The sequence below is a fragment of the Littorina saxatilis genome, linkage group LG12 (assembly GCF_037325665.1).
Source record: "Littorina saxatilis isolate snail1 linkage group LG12, US_GU_Lsax_2.0, whole genome shotgun sequence".
In the NCBI taxonomy this organism is placed as follows: Eukaryota; Metazoa; Mollusca; class Gastropoda; order Littorinimorpha; family Littorinidae; genus Littorina; species Littorina saxatilis.
The window spans coordinates 84476093-84500172 of NC_090256.1; the positions used below are offsets into that span (position 1 = coordinate 84476093).

At 42.8% G+C, this 24080-nt stretch overlaps 1 protein-coding gene across 4 annotated transcripts in view; it reads left to right on the forward strand.

Annotated features, from left to right (window-relative positions):
* LOC138983006 (potassium channel subfamily K member 18-like) overlaps positions 1-24080 on the forward strand; it is an 85496-nt gene that overhangs the window by 42409 nt on the left and 19007 nt on the right. For all 4 annotated transcript variants that reach the window (XM_070356403.1, XM_070356404.1, XM_070356407.1 and 1 more), the window contains one exon: positions 23689-23830. In XM_070356403.1, coding sequence (XP_070212504.1) covers positions 23689-23830 — 142 coding nt within the window. The remainder of the gene's footprint in view (positions 1-23688; positions 23831-24080) is intronic.

The window sequence follows — 24080 nt, forward strand, 5'->3', positions numbered from 1 at the left end:
GTGTGTGTGTTGGGATGTGTGTGTGTGTTGGGATGTGTGTGTTGGGATGTGTGTGTGTTGGGATGTGTGTGTGTTGGGATGTGTGTGTGTCGGGATGTGTGTGTGGGGATGTGTGTGTGTTGGGATGTGTGTGTTGGGATGTGTGTGTGTGGGGATGTGTGTGTGGGGATGTGTGTGTGGGGATGTGTGTGTGTTGGGATGTGTGTGTGTTGGGATGTGTGTGTGTCGGGATGTGTGTGTGTTGGGATGTGTGTGTGTGTTGGGATGTGTGTGTGTGTTGGGATGTGTGTGTGTTGGGATGTGTGTGTGTTGGGATGTGTGTGTGTTGGGATGTGTGTGTGTGTTGGGATGTGTGTGTGTGTCGGGATGTGTGTGTGTTGGGATGTGTGTGTGTGTTGGGATGTGTGTGTGTGTGTTGGGATGTGTGTGTGTCGGGATGTGTGTGTGTTGGGATGTGTGTGTGTGTTGGGATGTGTGTGTGTGTGTTGGGATGTGTGTGTGTTGGGATGTGTGTGTGTTGGGATGTGTGTGTGTTGGGATGTGTGTGTGTTGGGATGTGTGTGTGTTGGGATGTGTGTGTGTTGGGATGTGTGTGTGTGTGTTGGGATGTGTGTGTGTTGGGATGTGTGTGTGTTGGGATGTGTGTGTGTGTTGGGATGTGTGTGTGTTGGGATGTGTGTGTGTCGGGATGTGTGTGTGTTGGGATGTGTGTGTGTGTTGGGATGTGTGTGTGTGTGTTGGGATGTGTGTGTGTTGGGATGTGTGTGTGTTGGGATGTGTGTGTGTTGGGATGTGTGTGTGTTGGGATGTGTGTGTGTTGGGATGTGTGTGTGTGTGTTGGGATGTGTGTGTGTTGGGATGTGTGTGTGTTGGGATGTGTGTGTGTGTTGGGATGTGTGTGTGTTGGGATGTGTGTGTGTTGGGATGTGTGTGTGTTGGGATGTGTGTGTGTGTTGGGATGTGTGTGTGTTGGGATGTGTGTGTGTGTGTTGGGATGTGTGTGTGTGTTGGGATGTGTGTGTGTTGGGATGTGTGTGTGTGTTGGGATGTGTGTGTGTGTTGGGATGTGTGTGTGTTGGGATGTGTGTGTGTTGGGATGTGTGTGTGTTGGGATGTGTGTGTGTGTTGGGATGTGTGTGTGTTGGGATGTGTGTGTGTGTTGGGATGTGTGTGTGTTGGGATGTGTGTGTGTGTTGGGATGTGTGTGTGTCGGGATGTGTGTGTGTTGGGATGTGTGTGTTGGGATGTGTGTGTGTTGGGATGTGTGTGTGTTGGGATGTGTGTGTGTTGGGATGTGTGTGTGTGTTGGGATGTGTGTGTGTTGGGATGTGTGTGTGTGTTGGGATGTGTGTGTGTGTCGGGATGTGTGTGTGTTGGGATGTGTGTGTGTGTGTTGGGATGTGTGTGTGTTGGGATGTGTGTGTGTGTTGGGATGTGTGTGTGTGTTGGGATGTGTGTGTGTTGGGATGTGTGTGTGTTGGGATGTGTGTGTTGGGATGTGTGTGTGTGTTGGGATGCGTGTGTTGGGATGTGTGTGTGTGTTGGGATGTGTGTGTTGGGATGTGTGTGTGTTGGGATGTGTGTGTGTGTTGGGATGTGTGTGTGTTGGGATGTGTGTGTGTTGGGATGTGTGTGTGTTGGGATGTGTGTGTGTTGGGATGTGTGTTCGTTGGGATGTGTGTGTGTTGGGATGTGTGTGTTGGGATGTGTGTGTTGGGATGTGTGTGTGTTGGGATGTGTGTGTGTGTTGGGATGTGTGTGTGTTGGGATGTGTGTGTGTTGGGATGTGTGTGTGTGTGTTGGGATGTGTGTGTGTTGGGATGTGTGTGTGTTGGGATGTGTGTGTGTTGGGATGTGTGTGTGTTGGGATGTGTGTGTGTTGGGATGTGTGTGTGTGTGTTGGGATGTGTGTGTGTTGGGATGTGTGTGTGTTGGGATGTGTGTGTGTGTTGGGATGTGTGTGTGTTGGGATGTGTGTGTGTGTTGGGATGTGTGTGTGTGTTGGGATGTGTGTGTGTTGGGATGTGTGTGTGTTGGGATGTGTGTGTGTGTTGGGATGTGTGTGTGTGTTGGGATGTGTGAGTGTTGGGATGTGTGTGTGTTGGGATGTGTGTGTGTGTGTTGGGATGTGTGTGTGTTGGGATGTGTGTGTGTGTTGGGATGTGTGTGTGTGTTGGGATGTGTGTGTGTTGGGATGTGTGTGTGTTGGGATGTGTGTGTGTTGGGATGTGTGTGTGTTGGGATGTGTGTGTGTTGGGATGTGTGTGTGTTGGGATGTGTGTGTGTGTTGGGATGTGTGTGTTGGGATGTGTGTGTGTTGGGATGTGTGTGTGTTGGGATGTGTGTGTGTTGGGATGTGTGTGTGTGTTGGGATGTGTGTGTTGGGATGTGTGTGTGTTGGGATGTGTGTGTGTTGGGATGTGTGTGTGTCGGGATGTGTGTGTTGGGATGTGTGTGTGTTGGGATGTGTGTGTTGGGATGTGTGTGTGTTGGGATGTGTGTGTGTTGGGATGTGTGTGTTGGGATGTGTGTGTGTTGGGATGTGTGTGTGTTGGGATGTGTGTGTGTCGGGATGTGTGTGTGTTGGGATGTGTGTGTGTGTTGGGATGTGTGTGTGTGTTGGGATGTGTGTGTGTTGGGATGTGTGTGTGTTGGGATGTGTGTGTGTTGGGATGTGTGTGTGTGTTGGGATGTGTGTGTGTGTCGGGATGTGTGTGTGTTGGGATGTGTGTGTGTGTTGGGATGTGTGTGTGTGTGTTGGGATGTGTGTGTGTCGGGATGTGTGTGTGTTGGGATGTGTGTGTGTGTTGGGATGTGTGTGTGTGTGTTGGGATGTGTGTGTGTTGGGATGTGTGTGTGTTGGGATGTGTGTGTGTTGGGATGTGTGTGTGTTGGGATGTGTGTGTGTTGGGATGTGTGTGTGTTGGGATGTGTGTGTGTGTGTTGGGATGTGTGTGTGTTGGGATGTGTGTGTGTTGGGATGTGTGTGTGTGTTGGGATGTGTGTGTGTTGGGATGTGTGTGTGTTGGGATGTGTGTGTGTTGGGATGTGTGTGTGTGTTGGGATGTGTGTGTGTTGGGATGTGTGTGTGTGTGTTGGGATGTGTGTGTGTGTTGGGATGTGTGTGTGTTGGGATGTGTGTGTGTGTTGGGATGTGTGTGTGTGTTGGGATGTGTGTGTGTTGGGATGTGTGTGTGTTGGGATGTGTGTGTGTTGGGATGTGTGTGTGTGTTGGGATGTGTGTGTGTTGGGATGTGTGTGTGTGTTGGGATGTGTGTGTGTTGGGATGTGTGTGTGTGTTGGGATGTGTGTGTGTCGGGATGTGTGTGTGTTGGGATGTGTGTGTGTGTTGGGATGTGTGTGTGTCGGGATGTGTGTGTGTTGGGATGTGTGTGTGTGTTGGGATGTGTGTGTGTGTTGGGATGTGTGTGTGTGTGTTGGGATGTGTGTGTGTTGGGATGTGTGTGTGTCGGGATGTGTGTGTGTTGGGATGTGTGTGTGTGTTGGGATGTGTGTGTGTGTTGGGATGTGTGTGTGTTGGGATGTGTGTGTGTGTTGGGATGTGTGTGTGTTGGGATGTGTGTGTGTTGGGATGTGTGTGTGTTGGGATGTGTGTGTGTGTGTTGGGATGTGTGTGTGTGTGTTGGGATGTGTGTGTGTGGGGATGTGTGTGTGTGTTGGGATGTGTGTGTGTGTTGGGATGTGTGTGTGTTGGGATGTGTGTGTGTGGGGATGTGTGTGTGTGTGTTGGGATGCGTGTGTTGGGATGTGGGGACATGATTGTTATCTCTCTTTTACCTCCACCCTTACCCGTACGGGTCCGTTATATATTGGCGCGAGTATATTCTTTGACGAACTTCAAAGAAGAAGGAAAACGCTTTTCTTCGACGGCAACAACAATTGTAACTACAATGTTTTTACCAATGTATATTAGCAGTGGAAGCATAACACAGTCCCCTCTTTCGGACTCAGGTTACAATTTTTTCCATTGACAAACATATGATTCCTTTTTGCTTTGAATCTCCGGATCATAGAACCGAAATTACTTCTGCCAGGCTACACTGAAAGGCTGAAACAAATTGGTTTACTGGTTTACGGGCGAAGTGGCGCAGTGGTAAGACGTCGGCCTCCTAATCGGGAGATCGTGAGTTCGAATCCCGGTCGCTGCCGCCTGGTGGGTTAAGTGTGGAGATTTTTCCGATCTCCCAGGTCAACTTATGTGCAGACCTGCTAGTGACTTAACCCCCTTCGTGTGTACACGCAAGCACAAGACCAAGTGCGCACGGAAAAGATCCTGTAATCCATGTCGGAGTTCGGTGGGTTATGTAAACATGAAAATACCCAGCATGCCTACTCTACGAAAGCGGAGTAAGCTGACTATGCTCTCAGAGTATAGTGTGGGGAACCAAAATGGGTGAACGAGCTCACACGTCACCAGAAATTTCTTGAACGCTGAAGAAGAAGAAGAAGGTTTACTGTGTTTGTGACTATTACTTTTTTTTAAAGCAGGACCATATCATTCATATAGACCCATATAATTTATCTTGAAGGGCACGCACAAAATTAATGAAAGTTTTTGCGAACGTTTGCATGTGAACAATTTCTCTGTTGAGGCAACAAAGTGGTATTCTATTGTAATTATAATCTCAGCCTTCATTGTGCACAAAATATGGTTTGTTCAATCCAGTAAAACGGTGCCTGATGTCTTTTTAAATTTTTGTATCTGACCATTGCAAAGACGTACGCCAGCCCAATGTAGAACTTTTTGAAGAAACGATTGGAACAGTTTTTGCCACATAAACCAACGAGAGTAGTAGCTATATATCATCAACGTAATGTTTTCGTTCGGAACATGTGTAAAGCATGTGTAAGTCTCCCGGGAACTGTCTCTCTCTTTTTCTTTCTGTTCGATTGTTATGTTTTGTTTCTGGCTAACTTTCTTTCTTTCTCTCGCTCGCTCGCTACTCCCCTCCCTCCCCGTCTCTCTAACGTTCTTTCTTTCTTTCTTTTGTCCTTTCTTTCCTTCTTTCTCTCGCTCGCTCGCTACTCCCCTCCCTCCCCGTCTCTCTAACGTTCTTTCTTTCTTTCTTTTGTCCTTTCTTTCCTTCTTTCTCTCGCTCGCTCGCTACTCCCCTCCCTCCCCGTCTCTCTAACGTTCTTTCTTTCTTTCTTTTTGTCCTTTCTTTCCTTCTTTCTCTCGCTCGCTCGCTACTCCCCTCCCTCCCCGTCTCTCTAACGTTCTTTCTTTCTTTCTTTTGTCCTTTCTTTCCTTCTTTCTCTCGCTCGCTCGCTACTCCCCTCCCTCCCCGTCTCTCGAACGTTCTTTCTTTCTTTCTTTTGTCCTTTCTTTCCTTCTTTCTCTCGCTCGCTCGCTACTCCCCTTCCTCCCCGTCTCTCTAACGTTCTTTCTTTCTTTCTTTTGTCCTTTCTTTCCTTCTTTCTCTCGCTCGCTCGCTACTCCCCTCCCTCCCCGTCTCTCTAACGTTCTTTCTTTCTTTCTTTTGTCCTTTCTTTCCTTCTTTCTCTCGCTCGCTCGCTACTCCCCTCCCTCCCCGTCTCTCTAACGTTCTTTCTTTCTTTCTTTTTGTCCTTTCTTTCCTTCTTTCTCTCGCTCGCTCGCTACTCCCCTCCCTCCCCGTCTCTCTAACGTTCTTTCTTTCTTTCTTTTGTCCTTTCTTTCCTTCTTTCTCTCGCTCGCTCGCTACTCCCCTCCCTCCCCGTCTCTCGAACGTTCTTTCTTTCTTTCTTTTGTCCTTTCTTTCCTTCTTTCTCTCGCTCGCTCGCTACTCCCCTCCCTCCCCGTCTCTCTAACGTTCTTTCTTTCTTTCTTTTGTCCTTTCTTTCCTTCTTTCTTCCTTTCTTTCTCTCGCTCGCTCGCTACTCCCCTCCCTCCCCGTCTCTCTAACGTTCGTTCTTTCATTTTCTTTTGTCCTTTCTTTCTTTCTTTCTTTCTATCTTTCTCTCGCTCGCTCCTTACTCCCTCCCTCCCCGTCTCTCTAACGTTCGTTCTTTCTTTCTTTTGTCCTTTCTTTCCTTCTTTCTTTCTTTCGCTCTTTCGTATAGTACACATCTTACACATACACACACACACACACATACACACACACACACACACACACACACACACACACACTCACACGAACACACACACACACACACACACACACATACACACACACACACACACACACACAACCTTCTTGTCAAAATGATTTCAACCACCACCGAGCAGACCAGGCTAAGAGCATTCTTCCAGTGTCAGAGACTGAAAGAAGCCCGTAAGGCGGCACAGAGCACCGACACCAGGCGAACATATTGGCACAAATGTATCATATTGTGCTGGTATCATCTTCTGGAGCGGCAGGCTCCTGCTATAAGACACATTCCTTCCCATGGAAACAGTTCAGCTCACCATCTCATGCAGGTCGTACCAGGTTTGTACATGAATAAACAAACCATTGGACCCATACCAACATACTCACTGTTTCATGTTTGCAGCAAGACATTTTTTTTGCAGAATTTTAGTTCATAGAAAAGGGATGGCTTTACTCGATGTTAAAGGTCTGGCCACACCGAATACCCCCATTCCACACATCCGTTCTAGGTCCCGTTCCCGTAGCGACCAAGGAACGGCACGGGAATGGGAGGGATCGGGAGGGGACCTAATGGAACGCCAATGGACGTTAAATTAACGGAACTCCTTTGAACGGTTGGGACGGGTGAGTTCGGGCTGCATGTTCAAAATTTTAGCCGTTCCCTGCCCGTTCTAAATGAACAGTAATGGAACCTTAACACGTCGGCAACGGAACTCATGGATCGTTAATGGAACTTAACGCAATGGTAACGCAACGCTAGCGCTCTCACACACTGAGTTGTCATACCCACATTCCACACATCCGTTCTAGCTTCCGTTCCTGAGGACGGCTGCCACTATGGTCAGACGCTGCTCAAAGATGCCCAACTGAAACGGCCGTTTGCGCAGCGTCTCATTGTTGTGGCAGCAGTCCTGCTGGGAACGGAAGCTAGAACGTTGTGTGGAATGGGGGTTAGATGTTAGATTAGATGTTGAGTAGAATTGTTGGCACTGGACTGACTGTGCCGTTATGCACATCTCTTGCGGTCAACTTGGGTTTTTCAGTTCAGCATGTGGGTATCTTTGGTATTAGTGACTAACGTTGTAGGCATGAGTATGTCCTATCAGCTACGTTACTACCGGGGGAAAAGGACAGCGCTGAGCCTCCTATCCTGATTTACCATTCCAATTCCAATTCGTTCTTTCGGAGGCAATATACTTTGCAATCGTATAAAGAGAAATCATGGAGATACGCAGCTACAGATAAATTCCCACCACAATGTTGTCATTCCCATCACAATGGAGCCATCTAGATACACGCTGCAAACTAGGCTAAGCCGGTGTAATACAAACTTACAGCAGACCTGAAACCCTTTGGCTATTTTTCACTCGGACTGCATTTTACACACAAGACACGTTCACAGTAACGCTACGTTCCTTCCAGTGTAAACCATAGAGTCAATCCCCATAGAGCTGCCCGGTGTAACACGAAATTTTTACTCCACGAAAAATTTACTCCGGAGTAAAAATTTCGTACGAAATTCTTACTCCGAGTACACATTTCGTACAAGAAAAGAACTCCCCAAGGCACGAAAAAATTACTCCCTCCACGAAATTTTTCCTCCCCATTTTTTTCACTTCCAGTAAAAATCTCGTACGCGAAAATGGGATGCGGGCGAAGGGATAATGCCATTATGTGATCTCGCACAAACGAATGTCGCGCTAGCCTCCTTCCAGTCCTTCCACCTCCACTGAGACTAACAGGGTACAAGGGAGTCAAAATTTCGTACACCTGGCATGGGAAGTTAAATTGCTCGTGTTAGGGTGAAGTAATTTATTTGTTTTTTTATTCGTCAGGGGAGTAACATTTGTGTACGAAATGTTAACTCGGAACTCACCTGTCGTGGGGAGTAATTTTTTCGTGTAATGGGGGAGTGCTTTTTTCGTAAAGGGAGTAACATTTTCGTACGAAATTTTTACTCCGGAGTAAAAATCTCGTGGGAGTAATTTTCTCGTGTTACACCGGGCTTTTTGAGGTAAGTAAGGTATCATGCAGTCTTGTGAGGATATGCCCTCATGGAAATCTGGGTTGCTTTTGTTTGTTTGCTTAACGCCCAGCCGACCACGAAGAGCCATATCAGGGCGGTGCTGCTTTGACATATAACGTGCGCCACACACAAGACAGAAGTCGCAGCACAGGCAGTCACATTATTCTGACACCGGACCAACCAGTCCTAGCGCTAACCCCATAATGCCAGACGCCAGGCGGAGCAGCCACTAGATTGCCAATTTTAAAGTCTTAGGTATGACCCGGCCGGGGTTCGAACCCACGACCTCCCGATCACGGGGCGGACGCCTTACCACTAGGCCAACCGTGCCGGTCTATCTGGGTTGCTTTCTTCCACGGTAAAGCGAGGTTGTCATACAGTACTCCTCTACCAAGTTTTTATTTTTAACAGGGGTTATGGTCATCTTTACACATCATCTTATCTATACAGCCTGGCTATTTTCTGTGAAGAGTGTGATATATTTGGGCTGCATTGATTTCATAATTGAGACCCATGTCAAACTTCGAAATTAATTGAATCGGACATTTTCATCTGCAGAGAAAGAAGCCAGGAGGTTGGTTTTTTTTGTTTTTGTTTTTTTGTTTTTTGACACGAGTCTTAGAGGAAGGATATTCTTACCCAATGCGAAAATCGAGACAGATCTGTGGTAGTTAACAACTAATAATACATATTGTAACATGTTTTTTTTAGAGTGCAGAATTCCAGGGTGATCGACACTGCTGAAAGCGCTGTTCAAGGAAGGTTAAAAAGAAAAGTAGTAGCAGCAATCTTAACGGTGATTGATGAAGTAGATCCACAGGAAGGAAAATACCTTTAAACCCGTATACAGACTGCATTCCCCACATGAGGCACGTTCGCAATAAGCCATCGCTTTTACTGATGGCGATCAATTGTGCAATGGCTCAGACCGCTGGTGCGACGCCACACACTGTAGACACACTTAATTTACAGCGTTTTTTGTGTGATTCTTCCTGTGTTCTTTCTGCCCTTATATTCCCAAGTCGCTCTATTTCGGAGTCCTCTCATGCACAGGCGCCATGCAGAAGCTGGTAAATGTTGTAAATTCAGTGCCGTAGTTTCAGTATACAGTGGAACCCCCCTTTTAAGACCCTGTTTTCTCAGACTTTCTGATCAGAACCTCTGTAAATTAACCCCCATCTAAGACCACCTCCTTTTAAACACCTGATTTTCTCAGACTTTTGGAGGTCTCAAAAGGGGGGTTCCACTGTAACACACTTTGAGGTGTGGTCAGCCTACCTGTTTTGGTACCCCATCTCCATGATTTTGCTCCAACTCGAATCCTTGTTCTGTAAACAACTGTTATAATTTTTTTTCTTCTTCATGAATCAATATGTTTAAGCGTGGGCTTAGATCTGAGGTGGTGAGCCGAATCGTTCACGTGAAAAGGACCGTGCCTTCAAGATGCACGACTTGCCAAAGTCAAATGAAGACAGTCCTAGGTAAGCTTATGTTTTACAGGGGCTTCCCACCGAACCTCTACCTAGAGGGTCCAGGGACCCCCAATGATAATGTTTTGGGGGTTCAAGGACTCCCTTAGCGGCATTTCAGAGGGTCCCGAAGCTTGGAGGACTTTTGCCAGTTCTGTGAGACATTCCCGAAGGTGTTGTTTGTCATATCGGTTTGGTTTGTAACAGCCCTGAATGTCCAACAAATGGTGTACTCGCCTTTGTTTACATTTAAAACAAAAACGTTCGTCCTGGTGCTTGTGTTCTTGGTTCTGCTTTAGCAGGGCCGGATCTGGGGGGGGGGTTCCTGGGGTTCCGGAACCCCCCCCCCCCCTTGGCCATCCAATGTACCTCTCAGAGAAAAAAAAAATGTGGACTTTGGACTCCTGCCTTCAGTTGGAACCCCCCCCCCCCCCCCCTCAAACGAACTTGGTCCGGCCCTGCTTTAGCTGTGGTTCCTTCAGTCTGCCAGTCTGGGCATTTCTAATAGCCATTGCTTTGCATAACTTTTCGCGCAAATATAGTTTCTTGGGTTTATTTGCTTCCCGTTTATATCCTTGTTTATACAAACCAGGCGAAAATTGGTTGACAATTTGCGTCTCTCAGGTCGGGTTTTCTTTTGCCGTAGCCTGAAATGTTCCCACTTAGAAATTTCTTTTGGTATTTTTTTCTTTTTTTCTTGCGCAGGACCGGTGTGTGTGTGTGGTGTGTGTTTGTTTCAGCTATATACGCCTTTGTATTTATAAGTGGGCTGAAGAAGAGCCTATGCGTTGAAAGAGTTTTGTGTAGCCCTTTTGATGGGCCAGCGGTGGCCGTTTTTAATGATTAAAAACAAAAATTATAGCAACTTTTTTAATTGTCATTAAGATGTTCAGGACGATTAATACGTAGTACTATCTTGTGTTAAAAGAGTTAAGTGCTTCTCTTGGTCGTGTTAGCTCTACCTTGGTAAACTTTTGAGTGATTCGACGAAATAATTGGTAATTTTCAACCACAGGGGAGCCTCAGTGACGCACAACACTGACCTCTTTAGCCATTAATTCGGGTGTGCGGGGTGAACGTTTTTCACACCTGTGTTCTGTTTCACTGAACTCTCCGGTTAGCTTCTGTCATGTCAGCGTTACTCTTAAAAGAAGCATGAGAGTTCACACGAATAAATTAAAATGTGACATTGAGCTTTGGGCTCTTTTCGGGTATAAATTGACGATTCTCCCTCTTGGACTGTGAAAATAATTGACGTTTACCGGGAAAGCTCCATACAATTCATTTTAACAGAAGATAGCACTAATAGCCTTGAACAACTTTTCTTATTAAGCACTATTAAAAGGGTTGCTTTGACTTTTATTTTAAATATTTTAAAAAAACCAACCCCGTCCTCCACTATTTCCTGTACTATTCCGGAGAAATGGTTCACAGTGCGTTTGTCTAATTCATGTGACACTAGTTCATATGTAAGAACTTGATGATTACACTTCTTCATATGTAAGTATTTGATGATTACACTTGTTCAAATGTAAGTACTTGATGATAAAACTTCTTCAAATGTAAGTATTTGATGATTACACTTCTTCAAGTGTAAGTACTTGATGATTACACTTGTTCAAATGTAAGTACTTCCTGATAAAACTTCTTCAAATTTAAGTATTTGATGATTACACTTCTTCAAATGTAAGTACTTGATGATAAAACTTCTTCAAATGTAAGTATTTGATGATTACACTTGTTCAAATGTAAGTACTTCCTGATAAAACTTCTTCAAATTTAAGTATTTGATGATAAAACTTCTTCAAATGTAAGTATTTGATGATTACACTTGTTCAAATGTAAGTACTGTCCTGATAAAACTTGTTCAAATTTAAGTATTTGATGATTACACTTGTTCAAATGTAAGTACTTCCTGATAAAACTTCTTCAAATTTAAGTATTTGATGATAAAACTTCTTCAAATGTAAGTATTTGATGATTACACTTGTTCAAATGTAAGTACTGTCCTGATAAAACTTGTTCAAATTTAAGTATTTGATGATTACACTTCTTCAAATGTAAGTACTTGATGATAAAACTTCTTCAAATGTAAGTACTTCCTGATAAAACTTCTTCAAATTTAAGTATTTGATGATTACACTTCTTCAAATGTAAGTACTTCCTGATAAAACTTCTTCAAATGTAAGTACTTCCTGATAAAACTTCTTCAAATGTAAGTACTTGATGATAAAACTTCTTCAAATGTAAGTACTTCCTGATAAAACTTCTTCAAATGTAAGTATTTGATGATTACACTTCTTCAAATGTAAGTACTTGATGATAAAACTTCTTCAAATGTAAGTACTTGATGATAAAACTTCTTCAAATGTAAGTACTTGATGATAAAACTTCTTCAAATGTAAGTACTTGATGATAAAACTTCTTCAAATGTAAGTACTTGATGATTATACTTCTTCAAACGTAAGAACTTGATGTGGATTACACTTGTAAGTATTTTTGATGATTACACTTCTTCAAATGTAATAACGTGTGATCACACTTCTTCAAATACCGCCCTGATATGGCCCTACGTGGTCGGCTGGGCGTTAAGCAAACAAACAAACAAAACTTCTTCAAATTTCAGGACTTGATGTGGATTACATTTTTTCAAATGTAATAAATACTTGATAAAATTGCGTGGTAGTGTTTTTTCTTTGCCTTGAACAGTCCGCGGATAATACCGTTACGCGATGTTTTACTCAGAAAAGTTTACTTCTACGGTATTATTTTGGAGCATGCTCAGGGCTCCCCACGGACGCCTCCCCTAGAGGGTCCTGGGACCCCCACTTTGAATTTTCAGAGGGTCCATGAAACCCATCAGCGGAGTTTTAGAGTTTGAAAGCGTGTCAATGTGCCTGTGACTGTGTGTGTGTGTGTGTGCGTGTGTGTGTGTGTGTGTGTGTATGTGTGAGTGTGTGTGTGTGTGTGTGTGTGTGTGTGTGTGCATGCGTGCTTTAGCCTCCTTTCCGATGTACGTTGTTCCTACGTGAAATATTATTGGTGCTTGCACTAGACTTAACTCGCTGTCAAGAACAGTGCCAAGGGTACGCACGATAACGTTAATTTAGTGCGTCCCTGGACCCGCTCTTTTTAGTTTCAGTGCGTCCCGGGACCCCCTCAATATTTCTAGTACGTGTTTTCGGCTTCTTGTGCGTATTGGACGCAGGGACGCGCAGTTTGGGGAGCCCTGATGCTTTCTTTTTCTTCGACAATAAAGGCACATCTTCAGTCGTTCAGAACTCTTGTGTCGGATTGCCCTGAACAGTGACAATTTTATGTAGACGGAGGGTCTTGCCAATCGCCTATCCACAAAATGTCACTTTCTGCCTCCTGGGATTCTTCTTCTTCTTCTTCGTCGTTCGCGCAGACAGCAACTCCGGAGGCCCTGATGAAGGCTGCTGTACGCCGGAGGCTCTCCATGGGTCCATAGAGTTTGTCCCGCATCGGTGTGTCAGCAGGCCAGGTCTCTGCTCGCAAGTTTTGGTGTATGCACACACCACTGCACCACGTTATATGCTTCTCTTGCACTCTTCTTACATTTGCAGCATGTTGACCAGGTTCAGATAAAAGAGAGGGTGATGTGTTTTGTTCGTTCTGTCTCACATGCCCCTAAGTGGCTTTGCTGTGAGGGCGTAAAGCTTAAGCTTTCTCTCCCATCTGTGTTCGTTTTATGTTTTTCCCTGGTTGTCCGGAGGCCGGTTACCATTTTCTACCTAAGAAAAGAAAAGCTGTTTTGGTATGTTCTTGTTATTTGAGCTTAAACAGAAACAATTTGAAACTCCCTAAATTTGCGATGCCAACAAGGGTGGATATGTTGAATTAGGAATCGCGCATAATTATGCATAGTCATGTGCCTTGCAGGTTGCTTTCCGTGAAGTTCCTTTGCCACAGAGAGCAAGAATAGGACGATTTTTTCGTTTTCTCGAAATGTGGACAAAAACATCTTAACATTGACGAAATCATCCTTCAATTAATTTCAAGATGAATAATCTTCGGTTTGATTTAAGGGAACGCCACTGTATCCTCAACCCTGGAGGCACAACCAAGCATCTTTAAGCATACACTCAGGATGTGAAAACACAGACAAACCGATAGCAGATGTCACCACTTACCACTTCCCTCCAACCGCTTCTGATAACGACTCCTGCAAGATCATCATGTTCGTTGCCAGAATCGCGTCATTGCTCGTGTAATTTCTTCCACTCGCCCTGGAAACCCTGATAGCCTGCAGGCGTCTAGCAAAGACATTTCCTGCCAGAATCCATCTCGGCTTGCCGTGTCATTGCACTTCTGTTCTTTTTGTCGATGCCAAGTCCATGGAGTTTATTATTGCTTAGATGAAGGGTTGATGAATGTTTGCACCTGAGAGAAGTCACGGTTACGAACTGGGTTAGTGCTTCTCTGCACTAGGGGATGTTCATGGTGAGTTTGTAAGCAACAAACAAGAATTGTAGGTCAATGGAACGTTTATTATTGACAAAACAAAACGTTATATTTACAACAATAATACAACAATATTGTTGTTGAATTAAAAAGTAATTTAATGTAAATGTAACCTGTAATGCAAAAGAAAACAAAATTAAAATTTCATTGAAGAGAAAAAAAAAAAAGACCAATGAAGAAGGATATGCTCACCGCCCAAAAAGAAAGAAAAAAAAAAAGAAAAAAAAAAGAAAAAAAAGACGAAAGAGGCAAAAAAGATGGGTTGAAGCAACCTTGCATGCAACTGAGGTAAAAAAAAAAAAAAAAAAAAAAAAAAAACGTTATATTTACACGTACAGCAGCAGTCTCTCTGTTTTTTGGATTTTGGGTTAGCTTGTAGTTTGGATCCAGAACGTATGTAACAGTTTGCTATTTCAGTCCAGAGACATCCTGCTTGCTGCCGCGCGAGCCGAGAACATTTTCCGTCTTTATCTTCACTGCGCTGGCTGCAAAACCCCTCTGCGCGGAGGAGGTGTTTTTAGACACATCAGACACAGGGTGATTTGTTGAATTTATATAAATGTATGGTAAGTGTTTGATACTTGTTTTAAAAGTTCCTTGTTCTTTAGTTTACGTATCGTTTATTTGACTAAAGTTCGCTTTAATATTTTTTTAAAACTGTTTAATTAATTACCTTGTACGAGTGACTTTTTCAAATGTAAATAGTGAAGAGCAAACATATACATATATATAAAATAAATATATGTAATCTGTCACTTTGCAGAATCTCTCTCCCTCTCTCTCTCTCTCTCTCTCTCGCGCTCTCTCTCTCCCTCTCGCTCTCTCCCACTCTCTCTCCCTCTCTCTCTCCCTCTCTCTTTCTCTCCCCCTCTCCCCCCCCCTCTCTCTCTCTCTCTCTCTCTCTCTCTCTCTCTCTCTCTCTCTCTCTCTCTCTCTGTCATATATAATATTTTTCTGTACAAATAGAAGCGTATATTTGTGGAACTAATCACAGAGCTATAAGGAGCTATACATCCATACTACACTAAGTTACCCTTTAGGTAATTTTAGGAGATGAATTTCGTCTCACTAAAATCATCATCTTCAGTATTATACTCCAGGCACAGTTGGTATACATGTGTGCGGGTATTCAAAGACATCAGCTACGATGTTATCATTGTTACCGTTGCGATGGCGCGAGAAGATGTGCTAGGGGAATCCGGTATATGTGAGCTGCATGGCGGCACAGAATTCAGCATTGTACACACATGCCTGCATTTGTTTCATTCTTATCGTATCAGTGTCATGTGCATTTGTTTTTACAAGAGAGAGAGAGAGAGAGAGAGAGAGAGAGAGAGAGAGAGAGAGAGAGAGAGAGAGAGAGAGAGAGAGAGAGAGAGAGAGAGAGTACTTTGCCGCGCTCCCGTTTGCTCATATTCTTGTAACTCATGACATCTCTCTCTCTCTCGCTCTCTCTCTCTCTCTCTCTCTCTCTCTCTCTCTCTCTCTCTCTCTAGCATTATTTAGTATTTGTTGTCCTTTTTTCTCCTTTTTACATTTAGTCAAAACTTGATTAAATGTTTTAACATAGACGGGGAATCGAGGCGTGTGTCGTGATGTATGTGTGTGTGTGTGTGTGTGTGTGTGTGTGTGTGTGTGTGTGTGTGTGTGTGTGTGTGTGTGTGTGTGTGTATGTATGTATGTATATATAAATATATATATATATATATATGTATGTGTGTGTGTGTGTGTGTGTGTGTGCCGTTATGTGTGTGTGTGTGTGTGTGTGTGTGTGTGTGTGTGTATATTCATCGATTCAGAGAAAACTACTGGACCGATCTTCATGAAATTTCACATGAGAGTTCCTGGGCTTTATAACCCCAGACACTTTTTTTTCTCATTTTTTCGATAAATATCTTTGATGACGTCATATTCGGCTTTTTGTGAAAGTTGAGGCCGCACTGTCACGCCCTCATTTTTGAATCAAATTAATTGAAATTTTGGTCAAGCAATTTTCGACGAAGTCCGGACTATGGGATCTAATTTCAGCTCGGCAGCGTAAAAAGTAGTTAATTAGTTTGCTCATTAAAGTTGTCATTAAAATCGAATTTTCACTAGCAGATTTTAAGATAATTGCATCGTATTCCCCAATTTCTCTTGATTTCAAAAACATATACATATGTCATGTTTACTTTAAAAATGTGCTCAGAATTAAAGATAATAAGAAATAAGAAAATATATTTACATATTGCTATTTCATATGTTACGTGGATTTCCATTGGTCAATTGGGCAAAACTGAGCTCAGTGCAAAAGTGATATCGACGACATTTCCGTCGATATCAGTTTTGATATCGACGACCTCTTTATTGCTTCCCCACTTCAAAAACAAAAACACCTAAATTTAAAAACAAACAAATATATATGAAAATGTAATTATCCCAGAATTTAGTTGAGCAAGTGACTAAAGACTTTTTGAAAGGAAAGACATTTTAAAATACTGAAAAGTACAAGAAAAGTGTGAACAAAAAGAAATAATAATCAGAGGGAGGGATATGGAACACCCAAAACTGAGACAAATACTTTTGTAATTTCTTTACAGTAAATACAAAATGTCCAGAGAATTAGCAATATATCTAACATTGACTGACTGTGTGATGATATCTTCTGCTATTGGTCTGTTTCGACAGTGATATCAACAGACCATAGCAGAAGATATCACACAGTCCGTCAATATTGGGTATTACAAGTACTGCGTACGCGCGCTACGCGGAGATGAGCGTGACTTGTCTTGGTTTTTCCTTGTTGTTAGTCGAGACTATTTTGATATAGTCTCGGCGATGACTGTTTTTGTGTGTGTTAATCTGTTCCTTTTATGCCGACAGCTTGACTAAATGTGTTTATATCGCTTCACGCGACTTGGTTTTTTTTAATTTTTACTGTTCTTTTCACTGATTAATTATCAAATTGTAGCTGATAAAGATTTCGGCAAACGCAGAATCTTTAAGTTGCAATTTTTAAAATTCTCTTTGATGTTTTTGTTTCTCCCCATCAAAATGCGACAAACAACAGACACACAATGAAATCAATGAAATTGATGCAGCTTGGCATTCGCTTGGATGCCTCTTGTGCGATGCGCTTGAAGCATGCAACACCATCTCAGTTTTGTTAGTGTTTTGTTTTTGTTTTTGACCCAACAAAGCCGAACTTCCACAGAGAATGACAAACGCATGGCAAGTCGACCCAGCAAAGCATTTGATCGTTACAAAGGAGGTTTTTACGCATCCACTGGTGAAAAATAAGTTATATTGCCTTTGCAGTTGTTGGCGTTGTAGTTGGTGTGGTTAGAGTTTGCTGCTGTTTTGCTTTCTTAAAAAAAGTTGTTCCTACCTCAAGGTTATTGAAACATGCGTATTCTCTCATCTTCCGTCTCTGCCTTTTTACTCGATCCGAGAAATCTTCGTCTGAACACGAAGACTAACCCCACCAACCGATGTTTGATTTCTCTATTTTTTTGACGATATGTTGTCAACATTGCAACCATGCTCGAACAACACGAGACGTCGTAGCTTAATTTGTTCGCTCGTTCATTCGTTTATCCGTCCGCTGGTTCGTGCGTAGGTCACTTTGTGTGTCTGTGTGTTCGTTTTAAAGGTCTTGCAAATCTCTCTGAGCTGCACTTGCTCCAAAATACCAGCTTAACTAAAACGGTTTCGAAACTTCTTGAAATGGACAAGACAACTTGCATCGTAGACGCTGTCTTTAATCAAAACTGTTGTATTTTGCCCCTGAAGCAGAAGAAAAAGAGGAAGAAAACCCACAACATACATCAACCTGAGCACCAGATCTCCTATCTCCCGCGACATCACGTCAGAGAATCGAGTCAGTGCAAAAACGAAAGGCTTGGCGAATCAATACTTTGACATCACTTTGGGTTAGAGCCGATCAGATTACGATTAAACAGTCAGACTTACCTCAGACCTTTGGCGTTTGCGTGTTTGTAGAGGAGGTCACTTATTTATTCATTTATTTATTTATTTGTCCATTGATTAATTTATTTTGCGCCTCCATTTGAACTTTCTGTCTAAATAGGGACATATACAAGTTTCATTTCTTTCATTTGCATAGCTTCGCCGTTCTTTGGTTGGACTAGCTTCTGTGTGTGTGTGTGTGTGTGTGTGTGTGTGTGTGTGTGTGTGTGTGTGTGCCCTTCCCCTCCCCCTCTCTCGTTATATCGGTTGTATTTGATGACGATGATTAGCAATGCATATGATGAGACTCAGGGAACACGGCTATATAAGGTTGACTGACCTGAATAATGAAACATTTCCACGCAGATGCATAATTCTGAATGACATCAGCAGTGTTGTGTAGTGGGGGAAAAAAACATGCCAAAATATTCCGAAAACAATTATTGGTTAAAGTAATGTCTTTCGCAGACTGGTTAACCGCACCGAAATCTGTTTATGATTGGACAATGACAGAATAACACGACGATAGCAACATTGTTAGTATACTGCAGCAGATTTGTGCACGCAAGATATAAAGTCCCGGGGAAAGCGTTATTTACTTTTATCACTGCCTTTGTAGACATATTTATCATAAGAGAACAGTTTAGAAAAACAAAAGAATCTGGGGTTCATCTACCCTGGGAATTGATACCTTCCCTCTTGAGGGAAAGAACTCGTCACGAAACAGTTGTAGAGTGGTACCTGTGGTGACAGGCCAGGGCGCCCTTGGGGTACAGCCAAAAGTGTCCTTTTCTCGCAGGTGTCCTCTTCTGGCAGGTATACTTTACTAGTCACGTTTATAGACCGAGGGGAAACAGAAGGCAGGGGCATTTTTGGGCATTAACAGTCAGCAAAACGCTGACACGTCTTTCAAATCGCCGAAATTGTTGCCGTCTTTTGGCACAGTTGCTGAACTTTTTTCACGGCGGCGAAAAGGTGATGGCTAGACCTGCTTTAACACTTCCGAAAATGACCGAAACGGGTATGAACATTTCAGCAATCTTAGCAACACTCCTGACTGAAGGTGCATTTTATTTTGAGGTGTCCTCTCATTCGTCCCCCGCGGGTTAGGGGGTGTCCCATATTGGGACGAGAAAGAATTTACCCGATGCTCCCCAGCATGTCGTAAGAGGCGACTAACGGATTCTGTTTCTCCTTTTACCCTTGTTAAGTGTTTCTTGTATAGAGTATAGTCAATGTGTGTATAGATTTTAGTCAAGCAGTATGTAAGAAATGTAAAGTCCTTTTTACTGGAAACTTGCATTCTCCCAGTAAGGTCATATATTGTACTACGTTGCAAGCCCCTGGAGCAAATTTTTGATTAGTGCTTTTGTGAACAAGAAACAATTGACAAGTGGCTCTATTCCATCTCCCCCCTTCCCCCGTCGCGATATAACCTTCGTGGTTGAAAACGACGTTAAACACCAAATAAAGAAAGAAAGAAAGAAAGAAAAGTCCTCTCATTAGAGGGGCTTCGCATAGGAGGTACCACTGTATAACTATTTTCATGAAAACTCAATTTTCCCAGACAAATCTAGCAAACCAACCTTGCCCTGGCCCTCACAATGGAGTACAGGAAATACACAAAAGCAGATCGCATGAACTATGGGCAGGAAGCGTGCCATGCTGATTTCCCAAAAGAATACAAAACCCCCAAAGAGATTGGTAGTGTTTTGAAAGTAATCTGATGCTAATTCAATAAACACTTTCCCTTCAAAGGACTGTTATGGCCTCGTTCCAAAACGTGGCAGATTGATATGAATGCGGAAACATGAATATGTCATGGCGCCCATGAATATTTTCCATTAGGGCACTGATTTGTGGTTGCTGATTGTGAGCACTACTAATTACCTAGATCTGCTGACAAGGAATATATCTGTGGAAAAAGGTTTCTCTGTGTCTCCTTAAACGGCTTGTTAATTACCCGGTTTTAATCAATCAATCAATCAATCAATAAATATGAGGCTTATATCGCGCGTATTCCGTGGGTACAGTTCTAAGCGCAGGGATTTATTATTTTATTTTTTTATTTTTATTTTATGCAATTTATATCGCGCACATATTCAAGGCGCAGGGATTTATTTATGCCGTGTGAGATGGAATTTTTTTACACAATACATCACGCATTCACATCGGCCAGCAGATCGCAGCCATTTCGGCGCATATCCTACTTTTCACGGCCTATTATTCCAAGTCACACGGGTATTTTGGTGGACATTTTTATCTATGCCTATACAATTTTGCCAGGAAAGACCCTTTTGTCAATCGTGGGATCTTTAACGTGCACACTCCAATGTAGTGTACTGTCGTTTAAGTTGTTCATCATGGTTAAAATAAAAAATTTAAAACACACTCACACACAAAACAGGAAGTTTAATATTAACAAAACGATTTGTGAGTAGGTCGACGTTATGCTTTTCTCAGGAACAGACAAACAAATAATTATGAAAAAATAAATAAAATAGCTTATTTGAGCACGCGCTTTTTGACCTAAAGTTGGTGAGTGGCTGAAGGTTGTTTTTTAAATTCTGGATTTCAAAACGTTTTGGATTTCATAATATTAAACCTTCAGGCGCGTTCCAGTGATATCTGGTGAGTATACAAATGTTACGGAAACATCAAGTGACGGTAGACGTAGCATTCGGGAAATTCTATGGGAGTACTGAAATGACAAACCGTACTTGTTTTTGAATAAGGAAATGATATCGGCTTACCAACCCTTTTGCAAATTTTCACACGCGATTGACATTGAATCTGATTCTTTCAAACAGGAAGTCACGATATGTTATGCATATTCGATGTACACAGGTTGTTCTGTTTTTTATGAAACAGGTTAAGGGAAGACTTTTAGCAAAATGTTCGTCCGCAAGTAATTTGTTCAAATTGTTAGCCAAACATATTTTCCATTTGATGAAACGCTTCATATGGTAAACTGTGATAGAAAATCCCAATAAGCTGATGGCTTTGTTATCGTGCACATTCTACTGAGAGAAAGCTTTGCATCATATTGACATTCCCCGTAGCACTCGTTGTTCAAACCGCTGTCATGGATTAATGATGCATGCCAATACGAATGTCAGCTAATCGCAAGCTTACGTCGTCACCTAGGTGATTCATTACTCAGAGTACAATAAAAACGGTTGTATGATCGATGAGTACCAAAACCTTGGGAATATTGGGAAACTAATGACAAAATTTACCAGAAAAGAGAAACAAAAGAAATATGCACTGACATACTTTGGGCCAGTTCGAAATGGTGATAGGTTTTTATGGAGTTTGGGGAGTGGCCGTTCGATTATGGGGAATAAAAACGCTCGACGCCCAGGTTCTTCGTGTGCGGTTGTTCTATATAATGATAATAAATAATAATGCATACTATTTCTATAGCGCATGTATCCAGGGTTTAACCCTGCTCAAAGCGCTGTACAATCAAGATCCTACGACAACACAACATCATTTTACGTGCAATCACACACATATCAATATAAGTGCATGTGAGCGGCGCGCGCGTTCATACAGTCACTGATCGTGTGAAGTGCGTGCGTGTAGCCTACTATGCGGGACAGGCATCGAAACAACAGAAACAGACTATTAGACACACACTTCCAGTTAGACACGTAAGATGTGTTTGTAAAATTGTATTGACTGCTGCCGTTTGAGGCTATCTTTTTTCTCACTTTTTTGTCTGTGCAGGTTATTAAGTATATGAGAAGAATGGCTGCTTTCGTGTCAGTACCACCATCACAACACTCCATTTTTAAAGCACAGTCCTTCCGGTGCAAAATAATTCCCCTCACCAACACAGATCTTGCCAGGCTTCAATGCGGAATGAGACCACCGCTCCACTTGCTCATGTACAACTTCTTCTTCTGCGTTCAACAGACTGCACGATTTAGAGTCTCTCTCCGATAGGGATGCCGCAAAGCTGGCCGTGCGGCGGAGTTCATATGCCGTTCCCCAGAGTTTGGTCCGAAGGTCCGTTCCACTGATCTGGCCACTGCTCTCGGCGCCTTGCTTCGTGGGAGGGACAGTCGTTACGTACAACTAAATCAAGATCATGGGAGCTCACTGTTCAGAGTTGGATTTTTTTATGAGATATTTTTCCAGATTGCGGTATTGGCGTCAACCGGTAATTACGGGTATTTTACCGGCTGAAATGAGAAACTGATACCGGGAAAAAAATGTCTGCCGGTATGACCTACCGGTTGATTGTTAGAACTACCGTTTGTTTTCGCTGGTAAAACATCATGTCAAAACCAGTACAGTGGACGCCGCTTAATAAAACCGCGGTTAATAGAGCCAGTCGCTTATAAAAGCCGATTTCAGACGGTCCGGATTTATCACTATATCTTATGTATTAGAAAAAGCCGGTTAATAAAACCAACCCGCCGCTTATTAAAGCCAGTTTTCTCAGAGAAATCACGTAGTTTGTGACTAAAACTCACATTATCTTGTTCTGATGTGGAAGACGACCAACAAACAAACACTCATAAAATCGTTCTCCTCTGCCGAGTAATGATTCGTGACGGTGACAGTGAAATTATTGATGTACCGAAGTGATCAAAGTACACGTACATGTACATAATTAAAACAAAAGTTCAACATCCTTCGTGAAGTTTTGCTTAGATTCAAACAAGTGTAAATGACGAAAGAGAAGATTTTTTTTTTCGAAAATGACGTATTCCTGGACCCCCGGTTAATAAATCCGCCGCTTATTAAAGCCATTTTTCGTCGGTCCAGAAGTGGCTTTATTAAGCGGCGACCACTGTACTTTGAGTTGGACTCTCACTGGTTCCAATGACCACCCTACCGTTTTTTTCTGGACAGTTTGCATCATAAAAGTGTGTGTACTGGTTTGAAAAAATACTAGCGCCATCACTGAGATTGACAACAGCGGTTTTTAAGAAATCAATTTACTAAAAAGAAAATCACACTTTATTCACAACAAGCCAGTAAAGTGATTTTTGGTATGTGTCAAAATGAAGGGATGGTCTAATCCCATGTACACTACATTGGGGTGTGCACGTTAAAGATCCCACGATTGACAAAACCGTCGCGATATAACCTTGAACGGTTGAAAACGACGTTAAACACCAAATAAAGAAAGAAAGAAAGAAAGAAAGATTGACAAAAGGGTCTGTCCTGGCAAAATTGTATAGGCATAGATAAAAATGTCCACCAAAATACCCGTGTGACTTGCAATAATAGGCCGTGAAAAGTAGGATATGCGCCGAAATGGCTGCGATCTGCTGGCCGATGTGAATGCGTGATGAATAGTGTAAAAACAAATCCATCCCACACGGCATAAATAAATCCCTGCGCCTTGAATATGTGCGCGATATAAATTGCATAAAATAGGAAAAAAAATTAAAAAAAAATCCCTGCGCTTAGAACTGTACCCACGGAATACGCGCGATATAAGCCTCATATTGATTGATTGATAAAAGCGTTACTTAATTTGTGGTGTTGAGTAAACTCGTTTACACAAGAAGGTCTATGCCACTACACCTCAGCCTCCATTACAACCCTTCAGTGTTGCAGGGTGAATGTTCATTCTACCTCGTCACCGGAGTCTTTAAAAACTCTTTTGTCATAAAATCCTACAACTGAAAATTGACTTTCGCAGGTGGCGGTGCGATTTCCGTGAAGAAGACAGGGGAGGGAAGTGAGGAGGTCGACAGCCTGTTAGCAGACGACCACACGCGGTTGCTAGACGACGCCGAGACAGCAGGACGCAGAGACAACACCAGTGTTTTCTTGAACGGAAAGTAAGTCATTTGCATCTATTCAAGTTTGATAATATTCAAAAAGAACGTCCAATATTAATAAGGCCCATATCTGTCACTAGTCCACCATGTAGTTATGTCCCTTGAACATGACGAATGTTTTACGAAATACAACTGGGTTATTCTCCAGAAGTGGGTACCATTTTGCAAAATGCATCCTCAGTGAAATGGCAGACACCCGTGTGAAAGACATGTCAAAATAGCGTAAAGCTGCATGTGCAGCAAAATGATT